Here is a 12,710-nt window from a genome sequence, read left to right as displayed (position 1 = left end):
ATTTTTTATATATATATATATATATATATATATATATATATATATATATATATATATATATATTTCAATGGAATTACTTTGAGTAATTTTCCTCGTCAACCTCTGTTTCTTAGTTGTCACCGCCAAGTTTCATAGGGTCAGTCTAAAATGTGGGGAAGAACAGCTCTAAGGTCCGGGACTTGCTTTTGTTCAAACCAAGGTTCCAAATTCCTTAGTAATGAAGCCTTTTTCAAGCCACCATGAAACCAAACAATCTAGGCAGGCACTTTTGTGAAATGTGAGTGCAAACATATACCACCTTTAGACAAAATATTGTATTAAAATAAAAGTAGAAGACAAAAATAGGTTGAAAGCAGCAAACTACCAGATTATTTTTGTGAATTCCTTCCTTATACTGTCTAACTTAGATGGGAAGACCAAGCAAGGCCGAATGCTTGAATGCCTATTCTGAGAGTTCTTTGTTTACTTACTTATTTATTTATTTATTTATTTATTTATATTTGTACACCTCTGGCCACTGCCTCAACCTGAGACACCAGAGAGCAGTTTGGTTTAATTAATTTAAAATCGTATTGGCAAGAAATAAAAAAAGAGAATGCAATGGAATTGTATTGGCCACATATTCCCCAGGTTCTAAGGCAGCTCATGTCTTATGCAGGAAGCAAGAGAGAGAGCGGGTTTCTTGTCCCACCTCTTTTAAATCAAACATTCGGGACTGGAGAAAAGGGGAATTATACATCCCTTGAGATATGGACTAATGCAGCAAGGATCGTGAAAAGCCAGTAATGAAAGCTTATAGTAACAAGGTTTCCCATTCTTTGTGTAAGCGAAGGTGGCAGGAAGGAGATTGTATTATCCCCTTTAGGCCCATTTGGCCAGAGCTTTGCCACATACAGCAGAGCTGGGTAACTTCCACTAGCAACAGACTGATTAACAGCATTCCAGATGGTGAATTCCAGGAAACTTGCTTTGTAGCCTAGCCAGAATTCCCAGCCTTGCTCCATCACTCAAACAATATTCTATTTTGAGTAGCAGATAGGGAAATACACAGTGGGACATACCACTTTTCTCCAAAACAGTGTTTTGAGACTTCTTAAAAATGAAAGTCAGAATGCCAAGCAGACTCCTATAAGTCAAGGTCATCACATCACCAAACAAAGAGTTTGTGGGAACTCATGAGAACAGGGTGTTGCTTATCACTCTACTGGGAAAGCTGAGCATTAGGTAATTTAAAACCCTCAGTAATCTCTACAGAGATAGTCTGCCAGGAGTTCTTACACAATTTGGGATGTTCCAGTTTTCTTTCAGAAGGAAAAAAACAATGTGTTCTGGCTGCTAATACCATGATGAAATAGATTTGTAATGTAAATGTTTCATCCTAAACTATTGTTGCAATGACATATTTTCCTGTATTATGAAAAAATGTTTTGGTAGAGTAAGAATGTAAAGTTGGAAAATAGCTTACCAAGAATATGGGAATGTCAATTCTCTGACACGAGAATGAGCAAATCATTTGCAGTGGCTTCAAAGTGATTCAGCAGCATTATTATCTAGCTCAGCCAGATTTCTGATGTATTGATTATTTTGGTTTGGAGATCATTTAGAACAGATTGTACTTCTCACAGTGGAAGTGATTAATCATCATTTTGTTTTGCTCATGGACATATTCAAGAATTATGAGATCTGTACCACCAAATGAACCACCTTGCCTGTGTGGTGCTTTGTGTGGTTCCCTAGGCAAAATGAGGTCATTTTAAGAAAACAGTACTTGAATTGTGCTGGCACTCTTATCACTCTTAACTATAGGCTTAAAATGGCATGCCATGTGAGCTCCAGAAACTGTTGGGTGTTTTGATTGTTACAGTTGAATCAGGTAGTAACTTGCTCTTTCCTGACTTACTGTGTAGCTTTCATCATTGAGATTTTGCTTCCTCATGCAGCTGTTTTAGCCTGTGGAGAAACTGTTACCATGGTTCTGGAGTTAGATCTTGATTTGTTCCTCTAGTTTAGTACAGTATTATGAATATTATGGCCTTGCATGTTTCTACATAATGAGAAATGTTATGCTTGCTTTTTGTACTAATACCCCAGGACTGAAACCTTTTCCCATATCATATATCTTGCTTCATAATCTTGTTGCTATATGTCTCCCCTGAGTAATTCATTTTATACAGGAGATCAGAAAACCAGGATCTGTTTTCTGTGTGATACCTAATTCTATGTGTTCTTGGTGTAACAAAAGAGCCCTTCTTATCCATATCCCAGAAACTGTGTTTGCATATATCTTGTATGCACATTAGTTTCCCTCTACCCTGTACTGAGCAACTTGTCTGTATTTTGCAAGCATTTGTTTCATCTTGATTTTGTCTTTTTCCTTCCTCTTACTTGCCAAGCAGTGTTACTAACTGCAACTAGCAATTCATTGCATAGCCAATGAATTTAAGATCTGATATGCCAATCATGTAACTGTGAAAATGCAAATTATCAATAGTTCCCAAATGAAACAGTGATGGGTAGAAGGATGAGTATTTAAGAAGAACTTCAAAACATAAGAGCTTTTGGAATAATAAAATAAACATCTACATCTACCCCTGCTAACTTGCCAAAGAGGAACCTTTTAACATGGTGATTCTCTTTATTTAGCAGGGGGAGAGTAACTGGCCCTCTCCACCCCCAGCACAGTACCTCCAGTGACTGTTGCTGGTGTCTATCTTATGTTTCTTTTTAGATTGTGAGCCCTTTGGGGCAGGGATCCATCTTATATATTTATTTATTATTTCTCTGTGTAAACCGCCCTGAGCCATTTTTGGAAGGGCAGTATAGAAATCAAATGAATGAATGAATGAATGAATGAATGAATGAATACTGTAACCAAAATATAGGACGGGGACTAACATGAAAGTTAGAACCTTAAACCCTACATCTTTTCTAGAATTACTGCTACTTCCTCTGATAGCTTAATCTAAAAGTTTAGCATGTTATGATCAGCTTTAAAAATACTACAGAACTGTCCAAACAGTAGTTTCACTTGCCTTCCCTCACCCCTAATAAATGAAACTACTTTGTAGTCAGCTTGTAAACCATTGGAATGTTTTGCCCTTCAAATTGTGAATTATTGAATAAGTAGAAAGGGAATGTCACCAATATACTTAGCAGAGTTATGATAATGTGGAAACATAAGAATAACCTGTAGTAGCTAAAACCGCTCCCTGCTGCCGTACTTCACAATAAAGCAGGGGTGGAGTTGTACACCCAGCCCCATCAACAGGCATGGAGACCGCCATTTTGTTGCTCTGGCACGTGATGGTGGCCGACCAATGGGAGTGGGGGAGCGGCTGCCTAAGTGGCCAGCTCCCTTAACTCATTCTCAGTTTTTCTGGGGTGGGGCAGCGAGTGCTTTGCTTATAGCTACAGGGAGAGCAATTGGACACAGAGGGGTCCTAATCTGGATTCACCAGGAACAGGAGCTCCAGTATTCTGACTTTAGGAGTCTCCACCCATGAAATACCACCCTGATGTGAGCAAAAGACCAAATCAAGAATGTTACCAGCAATGTGTGTTGGCCCCTTGACCAATTGGGATAAGCCCATTTATTCTGAAAACATCTTACTACGCCTGATCTTAAGCAAAAGGCAGAAAAGCCTTTTGGCTAAAATATTCCTCCTGCAGATGGTAGATTAGCAATTCAAAAGATGAATTCAGAGGAGTAACACCAGGTGTACTGTCAATGCCAACAGCCATTAGCAGCAAAGTAAGTCACTAGAGGTACCCCACCCTAATGCTTGTTGCTAAGTTTGTTTTTAATATTTATTTGTTATACTCCATTTCTACCAAGGCAGACAAAGTAGTTTACAATTTTTAAAAAATTCCATAACAATAAAATAAATGTTAACAAGTCTTAGCATTTAGACTTGTCTCAGGGCAAGTCTGGTCTCTTCACAGGCTGATAAAGTGAGGGAACTTCACTTCACAATGTTCATATGTCTTAAGCAGGCCCAGGGAAGGGCTACCCCAACAGTTTTCTCATGTTAGAAGCTTGTCTCACCTGGTTCTCTTTTTCATCCTCTCCTCAGGGCACCCAAGTCTTAATCAGTCCCCAGGAAGATAGGAAAAGGACTGACCCAACAGTTCTCCCAGGTCTCTACTAAGCTTGTGTGATGATGTTCTTATGCCACCCATAAATAGGACATTTAAAAAGTAATCTTTTAAAAAATGATGGGCTGGCCATCAGTGTTTGCTTCCACACACTATGTAATCAATACAACAGACTCTATAAGTAAAAATGGCCCCAGTGCTGAAAACAGTTCCCCAAAATGGGTATGTTTTGAATGTAAGCAGACATCAGCTGTCAAACCCATTTTTTTCAAGCTGTATTTCAAGGGACCATAACTCAGCGAGTTTTTATCCTTTTAATCTGAAATCCAACATGGATGATCTTCAAATAGACCTGCTTTAATGTGGGATGGTTCAAACCAATCCTACTCTTTCTCCAGAAAATATAAGCTGAAGTAGGTAACACCTCCCACCACCACCATGTTTATAATGGCAGGATGCAATCTGTGTCGCACCCTTCACAATGGAGTGCCAACAGGCACTGTATTATAATTAATTAAAGCGGGGTGGGGGGAGGATATCAAGAAGGAAGTACAAGAGAGGTATTTTTAAAAAATTCTTAAGCAGGGTAATGTAGACGATTGAAAATATTAGTAAGAATAGAGATGAGAAAGAGCAGAATATTGTCAGCGTAACAGTGACACTGCAGACCAAAAAAAGCTGTCAGATTGCCAATAAGAATATTATGAAGAGTAAAGATAAATAGGTCATGAACTGTGCCCTGAGGAGTCTCAATAGAGAATGAGAGTGATAATAAAGAGCTGTTGACTGAGACTGTAAAATAACTATTTGTGAGAAATCAAGAAAGAATAGTGCCACCAAATTCAAGAAAACCAAGAGGCAGAGAGTGGACAGCTGTGTCAAAAGCTGAGGAAACATCATAGATTTAATTCTATGCATGCATACCTGGGACTAAGCCCCACTGAACACAGCTGCTGCTGTTTCTGAGTAAACATGTATAGGATTGTTGTGTAAGAATAGGAAATAATCTTTTTGACTTAGCATATGGGATATCATTAGATTGCTTTACACAGACCACTCACAGTAGTTGAAGACTTTCTTATTTCAGCAGACCTTCTGCTAACTGTACACTTACTTCTGCTATGCTTAATGATGGTCTTTTATTCTGCGTGTTTTTTTATTTTAGAGGCTATTGTGTTTTGTTGTGGTTTTTAAAAGAATTTTGTTGTAAGCTGTCATGAATTCATATATGAAGAATGGCAGAATATAAATGTCTTAAAGAAAGAAATAATAAATATAGAGGTTACAAATCAGACAAGAAAGATTGTTTTGTTTTTATTGATAGTATATTGAATGATTTTCATATAATGATACGCAAAAAGAAAAATGATATGCACAAAGTAAGGCTTTTCTTACAACCAGCCTAACCCAGGCTAGGACAGCCCAGCCTAGGTTAGGCTGTTCATGTGCAGCAACGGGATCAAGGTAGATCCTGGCAGTGCCTAACCCCACTTTTTGATGCAGCCTTTAGTCAGGCTTAAGGGCGCGAGTATGCCCTTAACCTAATGGCTGGGATCATGTGTTTGTTTGGGCTGTAGGGATGGGCCCGGACCGGTCCGGACCTGGGTGGTTCGGATTGGCGGTGGGGGTCGCTTTAAGAGCGGTGGGAGGGTTTACTTACCCCTCCCGCCGCTTTCCTGCTTGCCGCCGTAAACATACGAGTAATTGGGGCGGCAGGATACCTCCCTGCCGCCCCTTCCCCGACGTTACTTGCAAAACATCCCAGGAGTGCATTGCGCGCGTGCACGCGTGCGTCACAGAGACAAGTGCGTGCTTCATGTCGCTGTGACGTGCGCGCAGGCATGCAATGCACTCCTGGGAGGTTTCGCAAGTAACGTTGGGGAAGGGGCGGCAGGGAGGTATCCTGCCGCCCCAATTACTCGTATGTTTACGGCGGCAAGCAGGAAAGCGGCGGGAGGGGTAAGTAAACCCTCCCACCGCTCTTAAAGCAAACCCCCCCACCCCAGTGCCGGACCGCAGTTGGTGGTTCCATGCACACCCCTATTGGGCTGCTTTCAACCTGAGCAGTCACAGAGATGGGCACCTAGAGCACCTATCTTCCGTGAGAGTCCCTCAAAACACTGGTGTATTGTGAGATTCCCCAAGGATACATTGTCCCAGCCTCTGGAAAGCCGTGTGGCTCCCAGGCGAACTGCTCATGTTGTGGCCAGGAGGCGGCGAGGAGGGCAAGGAGATTATCTTGGGGGGAAGGTAAAGGCTTACAGTATGAGAAGAAACCCAAGGGAGATACCAGTGACAGCCCCTGGAGCAATGCTATGCTGAATAGAGCTGAATAGAGTCTCTGCTAAAATTTAAGAGAAATGCCACTTTGGAAGCTGCCTTTCTGCCTAGTTAAGAATGGGAGAAATGGTAGTATGTGTAAAGCAAGAAACTATGCCACTGGAAGAAAGGAGAAGCCTGAAAATGTAGGTGAAAGAAGGAATAATTACTTTAAAAGGCGTCGGTGTGGGGGGGAGAGAACTGAATCAAGAGGGCAATTGATGTTTTTAATTGCAACATCAGCTGCATAAACTGAAGAAAATGAGGAAACAGAAAGAGGGGGGAAACTGGTAAGAGATATGGAGTAATTGGAAAAATATTGCAACAGATATCTAGATAAAACGAATATTGCAACTAGAAGTAGAAAAATTTAGTGCAGAATGAGCAGCAGAAATGTTATTGATAGAATATTGGGCAAACCTGTCAGGAGAACCTGGTGAAAGAGCAGGCATGGCAGAATTAAGACCATTCTGAAGGAACCCCAAATTGCGAGGAAGGAAGGAGTGGGTCGGGTCTAAGACTGGTTTGGAATGGGCTAGTTTGGGGAGATACATAATTATTCTGTGCCGCTCCTTTCTGAGCTTTGGTGCCCGCACTGTTTATTACTCTGCAGTTCTCCTTGTATTTGTCTGACACCAGATAAAGTTTATTTTTTAAAAATGTTGGCTGTACACTGGTTTTTAAAAGAGCAAGATGGCTTCTGTGGATAAAGTCTATTAGCATCAGTCTGTGTATCTTCTGTCAAGATAAACAGTATTCAGTGCACAGCTTAGAGAGATGGAGTCTGGCATAGCAGAATTTTTATTTATTGCCAGAAAGTAATGGTTACACATAAACCTGTCTAAAATATTATTTCAGTTAGAAAACATATTAAAGAATGTCTCAAACCTACAGATCTGATCATTTACCATGCATAGATCATCTTTAGACCTTGGATTGGTTTAGGCAATATTTTCAGACTGATTTTCTCTTATCATGTGAACTGGAGTGAGTGCTTGCTTGTCCTCCCTTCCTACCCAGCATATTCATGGCATTGTAGGGCAATTGGTCTTTCCTCTACTGGCCCTACACCTCCATGCAGAGACAGTAAGTCTGAATTTTGATTACATGTATAAAATCCAGTGTGTGTAGTTCTCTACCTGAAATAGCCATATTCCAACTGACTACCCAGGGTAATCTCTGGTTTCCAGATTGAAAGTTGTCTGTTGGTCCTTCAATTTGTACCACTCCAGCTAAGCTCCCAGCTCAGCATAGGCAGTCATATCAACAAGAAGACACAATGCTCTAGGGATGTGCCCAAACTCTGGTTCAAAGCATGGTCTGAGCACTTTTAAGGAAATTAGGAAGGGAACTTTCAGGACACAGAGAGCCGGTGCTTACCTGCTCACTGTCACCCTTCCAGCTTCCTGCTGGAGTGGCGCATGTCCCCAAAAGCCCCACACACCATCAGCCTGCATGTGGCATCTGCACATACGTGGTTGCCATATGCGTGCTGATGGCATGCAGGGCTTTTGGGGACAAGCACCACCCCAGCAGGAAGCTGGAAGTGGAGAACAGGTAAGCACCAGCTCTCCTTTTTCTTAAAGTCCTCTTCCTAATTTTCTTTAAAAATTCTCGAACAGCACTTCAAACCGTGGTTCGGGCACATCCCTACCATGCTCTTTCCTGCAGTGTCCCAACCATTTCCTGCCTCAGCAGTTGGAATGTTTTTATTGTTTTCCAGAGAAGTTTATATTCTAGAGACTTATCCCAAGGCACCTGGTGATGCCACTTGCTGAATACTGAGACTTAATGTTCTTTGTTGTTTGTAAAGTGAGAGGCAGGTCCCCCAAAGAAGATGAACCATTTGCTGAGGGAGAGGCAAGCATTTCTTTGATCCGTTCCAGACTAATCTTTTGTATCCTACTCTGCATCAATGGAGTGATCCTTGAGCAGTTATCTGGAAGATAAAAATGGAACATAAAGTTCATTCCTTTTCTTTCCCCAGAAGTGAGAGGATTTTTGTTGTGGAAAATTTATTCCATTGGTAAATTGTTTTGACTTAAAACAATGTTAGCTAAGAATTACTTGAAAACATTCTGGAATACATATGGAATCACATCACTGGCTGCACAGCAGATAAAAGGGCTTAGATTATTTTATTGAGTTTTGTTGTTAATATTGCATCCTGGAAACTGTATTCTCTAGGTTATACAGAGGGTATTCTTGTTAACTTGGCAAAGAGGCATCTTTTAACTTGGTGATTCTCTTTATTTAGCAGTGGGAGAGTAACTGGCCCTATCCACCCAGCACAGTACCTCCAGTGACTGTTGCTGGTATCTATCTTATGTTTCTTTTTAGATTGTGAGCCCTTTGGGGACAGGGTTCCATCTTATTTTGTTTTTTGTTTCTTGTGTAAACTGCCCTGAGCCATTTTTGGAAGGGTAGTATAGAAATCGAATAAATAATAAAAATAATATTCCTGCACTGTAGGTGTGTGGGAGCACTTCACTGTGTAGTGTTTAAAATTTTCATCAACATAAAAATGTGGTCAAAGAATGTAGTCAATATGAAAAATAAAGGGCAGCATCCAGACTAGTTAGTTATGACTGAGCACCATTGAAATCAATGAGATGTTAGTTTTGGCAATTCCAATGGGACTTAGTCATGACCAACTTAGTCTGAATCCTGCCTAGTGTTGTTTACATGCTACATTCTCCTATTCTGAAATATCGTCTAATTTAAATCAAATTCAAGTATCCTGGGATATTACAGATCGGGTATCCTTCATCTGGACACCTGAAATCCAGAATGCTCCAAAATCCAGACACCATGGCAGAGTGGGGGGGAAAGCTTCAGCTCACTTTAAAAATGCGGTCAAGCCAGGGCTGCCCCACTGCCTCCTTCAGGGCCAGGCTGCCACCACCTACCACCTCCTCTGCTCGCCTCCACCGCTTTAGCCATCCACCACCTCATTGCCGCCATTGTTTTTCGCCGCCCACCACTGCTGTCTCCTCACTGCTGCCATTGTTTTCCTTTCCCCCCTCTGGAACTCTCAAGTGCTCTCGCGAGAGTGCCCCTGTCTACTCCGCCCCAAAGTCCTGCCGTGGCTATTGTTCTAGATTGTTTCCAGCTCAACAGATGGAAGGGCAGAGGGAGGAGGTGAGAAGGAGGTCTTTATTACAACGCTGCATAATGCCCAAGCCCTATCAATGGACGATTCCAAAATCCAGAAAAGTCCAAAATCCTGAACCTATCCGGTCCAAAGCAGTTCAGATAAACGATACTTGACCTGTACCAATTAAGTAATCTTTAGGCTTCTTTGACATTTCCTAGTCAAAATCTTCTATTGGATTTTGTATGAGTGGGAAGCCAAGAATCATAACCTGAACTTCTTGGTTTCATTGTTTTAGTGTGAACAGTCCCACCTAATGAGAGAGCACGAAGATGTGCAAGAGCGGACAACACTTCGCTATGAGGAACGAATCACAGAGCTCCACAGTATTATTGCAGAGCTAAATAAGAAAATTGATCGACTCCAAGGAACTACTATAAGGTATGTGGCTCCCATTAATTAAATCAGCCAGACACTAGTGTGAAGTAGTGCTTCTCAAGTGGGAAATCCATAAACTCCTTAAATGCCATTGGATATCTTCTTTACACATCCCCTTCAACATCTAGCAATTTCATTGTGTTATATTCTCTGTTTCCTACATTTCTATACAGCTGCTTCTCCAATCACTCTGCTGCTGTGCATATGCCGCTGTACCATGGTGGTGAATTATGATTTGGTGGTGAATTATGATATGTTACAGACATTTCTTTCCCATACACTATAGTTTCCATGTCCAGAATTCCATGTCCAGAAACCAGAATTAAAACTAAAAATACAAGTAAACACTACATAGAACTAAAATGTCGCCATTTATTTTTAAAAAGGGTCTGTCCAGAAGAGACTTGAACAAGCAGTGCATACATAAGCTTATACCAGCACAGATGCGTATTTTAGCAGAGGATCCAGTAAGGCATCTGGAGTCTCAAACGAGGAATTTGGCAGCATGCCTCATGCACTTTACTCCCGCCTCTACCACAGTAGCTCCCAGGAGAAAGATTAGCCTGCTCTGTGCTTCAGTGCAGTGTCACCCATATAATGGCCCAGAACTATAGCTCTTCAGTCCAGGTGACTAGAAGAACTAGTGGAGCCTGGCAGGCCCCATATAACAGTTTCTGCTTTTTGGCCTTCTTCCTCTCCCGTGCTACCTGAATTTGAACTCTTATGCCCACTGAAATCTGGGGAGCCCCAAAAGATGCATTAGATGGCTTGATGTCCTTGGTTGTTTCATGAAATCTCTGAATTCCCTTCCTAAGTAGGGAGCTTTGTTTGTGCCTCTCTCTCCTTGCATTTCAGAAGAAAGTAAAATTGTATTTACTTTGTCTTGCATTTGCTATAAGTTTGAATTTGAAGCTGCTGTTAGTGAACATATTTTAGAGTTTTTGAATTGTAATATATATATATATATATATATATATATATATATATATATATATGTATGTATGTTATGCATTCAGTCATGTGTAGCGGATTAAAGCCTTTGTCTTAGAGCAAGCTCAAGTGAGAGAAAGAAATGCTGAATCTTACCTGCTGCGCTGCCTGGCTAGGCTTCTCCTAAAACTATTCTGTATTATCAGTAGGTTCAAAATGCTGCTGCCTCTGCCCCGCCCTCCTCTTATTGGCAGAGGTTGAACCTCCCTGGGCTTGAGGTGGAATCCCAGGGGAAACTCTCTTTATTTTGCTTTTGGATAAGTACAAAAATCTTCCACGTGCAAGCTTACACATGGTGAGAAAACGGATAGCTGCTGACCATTTGAGGACTTGTTTGCACCAGAGAAGTCTCCCTCCCCTGCTCCCCTTTCCTGAGTTAAAAACCAACTCGAAGAGGCTTGTAAAAAGAAAAGAATTTTAAAAGTTTTATTCAATTACTACAGACTGCTTCCATCTGTATTTAAAGCTTTCTCAGCTTTAAATACAGTTAAGAATACTTAGTAGGATTACAAAAATAGGTTGTCTTAATGCACACTTAAATGTGCATTAAATTATAGAGTCTTTTGCAACACCCTAGATAGGTTGGTCATAGGCTAGTGTTACTTATTTTAATTATGTTACAGGTAAACGATAATAGAACAATATCAGGAATATGCAAGATCACACACAGCAAAGAAATATAACTTCTAACGCAAAATCTGATGAAATAAACATTTATCTAAATTAATCTTCCCAAAGCCCAAGCCCTGGCTCCTTGCCTTGAACTCACCAAATGCCTGATGAGAATTCAGGCTTCCTGCCCTCCTGACTTTCAAGGGTCTGAAAAGTTATTCTCCTATAGCCAACCTCCATGGCCACATGTCCTTCTCTGCATCTCCAGCCTAGCTTCTTCTAACAAAGAACTTCCTTCTTCCTAGCAGCGGCATTCTGGGTCCCACCCACCTGGAGTGCTGATTGGCTGAGCCCTAGAGTTCACCAGCCTGTCAATCAAGACAGGGTTCACTTCCGATTAACTCTTTAGGGGGAGAGGAGTCTGATCACAACATCATGTTTTTGTGAATTGAATTGAATTGTCTTGAATTAAAAATGTTTTTATAAAAATAGATTATACACCGTTCCTTTTAATGGCAAACTCGAGTTGCTGAGTGCTTATTCATGTAGTAGCTAAATAGGGTCATCTAAAATTAAGCTAGTGGTCTCTACATACTCAAGGGACTCCCTAGATGTGCAGGAGTGTATTGTTGTATTCCAGTAGTTATATACGACATTCAGATTAAGAATATTTAGAAACACTACTATTATGTTGGAGATATATGATGAGTGAGATTGACTTTTTACATATATGGTAGAAATTATGAAATCACTAAGTCTTACTGGATAAAGGTTACCAAGCTGATATAGGATATTATGGGAAATAAACTAAGCTTAACTCCAAAAGTCATCCTTAAATGATACCATCTTGTGCAAAATGAAATAGAGATATGTTTTGTAATATAACTACTGTGGAAATGATTATAGCTAAGAACTAGAGAAGAATGTACAAGCCATCAGTAAATAATTGGCTCCAGAAAGTCTGGTATGTAATACTCGTGTGTAAAATTACAGTTATTGTACATGTGCATTTGGGGAGGGAAAATGCCATTCAGATGTTTATGGAAAATTACAACTTGATTGTTGGAACCGCAAAAGTAGTTGCAATTGACATCCGTGCTCATATGTGACTATGCTAGGACTATCATTTTTATAGGTATGTAACTGTGGGGATGATGTGCAT

The 12,710-nt window shown here is 40.7% G+C and overlaps 1 protein-coding gene across 3 annotated transcripts in view; it reads left to right on the top strand.

Annotated features, from left to right (window-relative positions):
* MCC (MCC regulator of WNT signaling pathway) overlaps window positions 1-12,710 on the top strand; it is a 340,580-nt gene that overhangs the window by 232,765 nt on the left and 95,105 nt on the right. For all 3 annotated transcript variants that reach the window (XM_053295136.1, XM_053295138.1, XM_053295137.1), the window contains one exon: window positions 9,807-9,949. In XM_053295136.1, the coding sequence (XP_053151111.1) occupies window positions 9,807-9,949 (143 nt within the window). The remainder of the gene's footprint in view (window positions 1-9,806; window positions 9,950-12,710) is intronic.

This window comes from Hemicordylus capensis, chromosome 2 (assembly GCF_027244095.1).
Source record: "Hemicordylus capensis ecotype Gifberg chromosome 2, rHemCap1.1.pri, whole genome shotgun sequence".
In the NCBI taxonomy this organism is placed as follows: domain Eukaryota; kingdom Metazoa; phylum Chordata; class Lepidosauria; order Squamata; family Cordylidae; genus Hemicordylus; species Hemicordylus capensis.
Note: the sequence above shows the minus strand (reverse complement) of the source record. Positions and strands in the feature narration are given on the sequence as shown.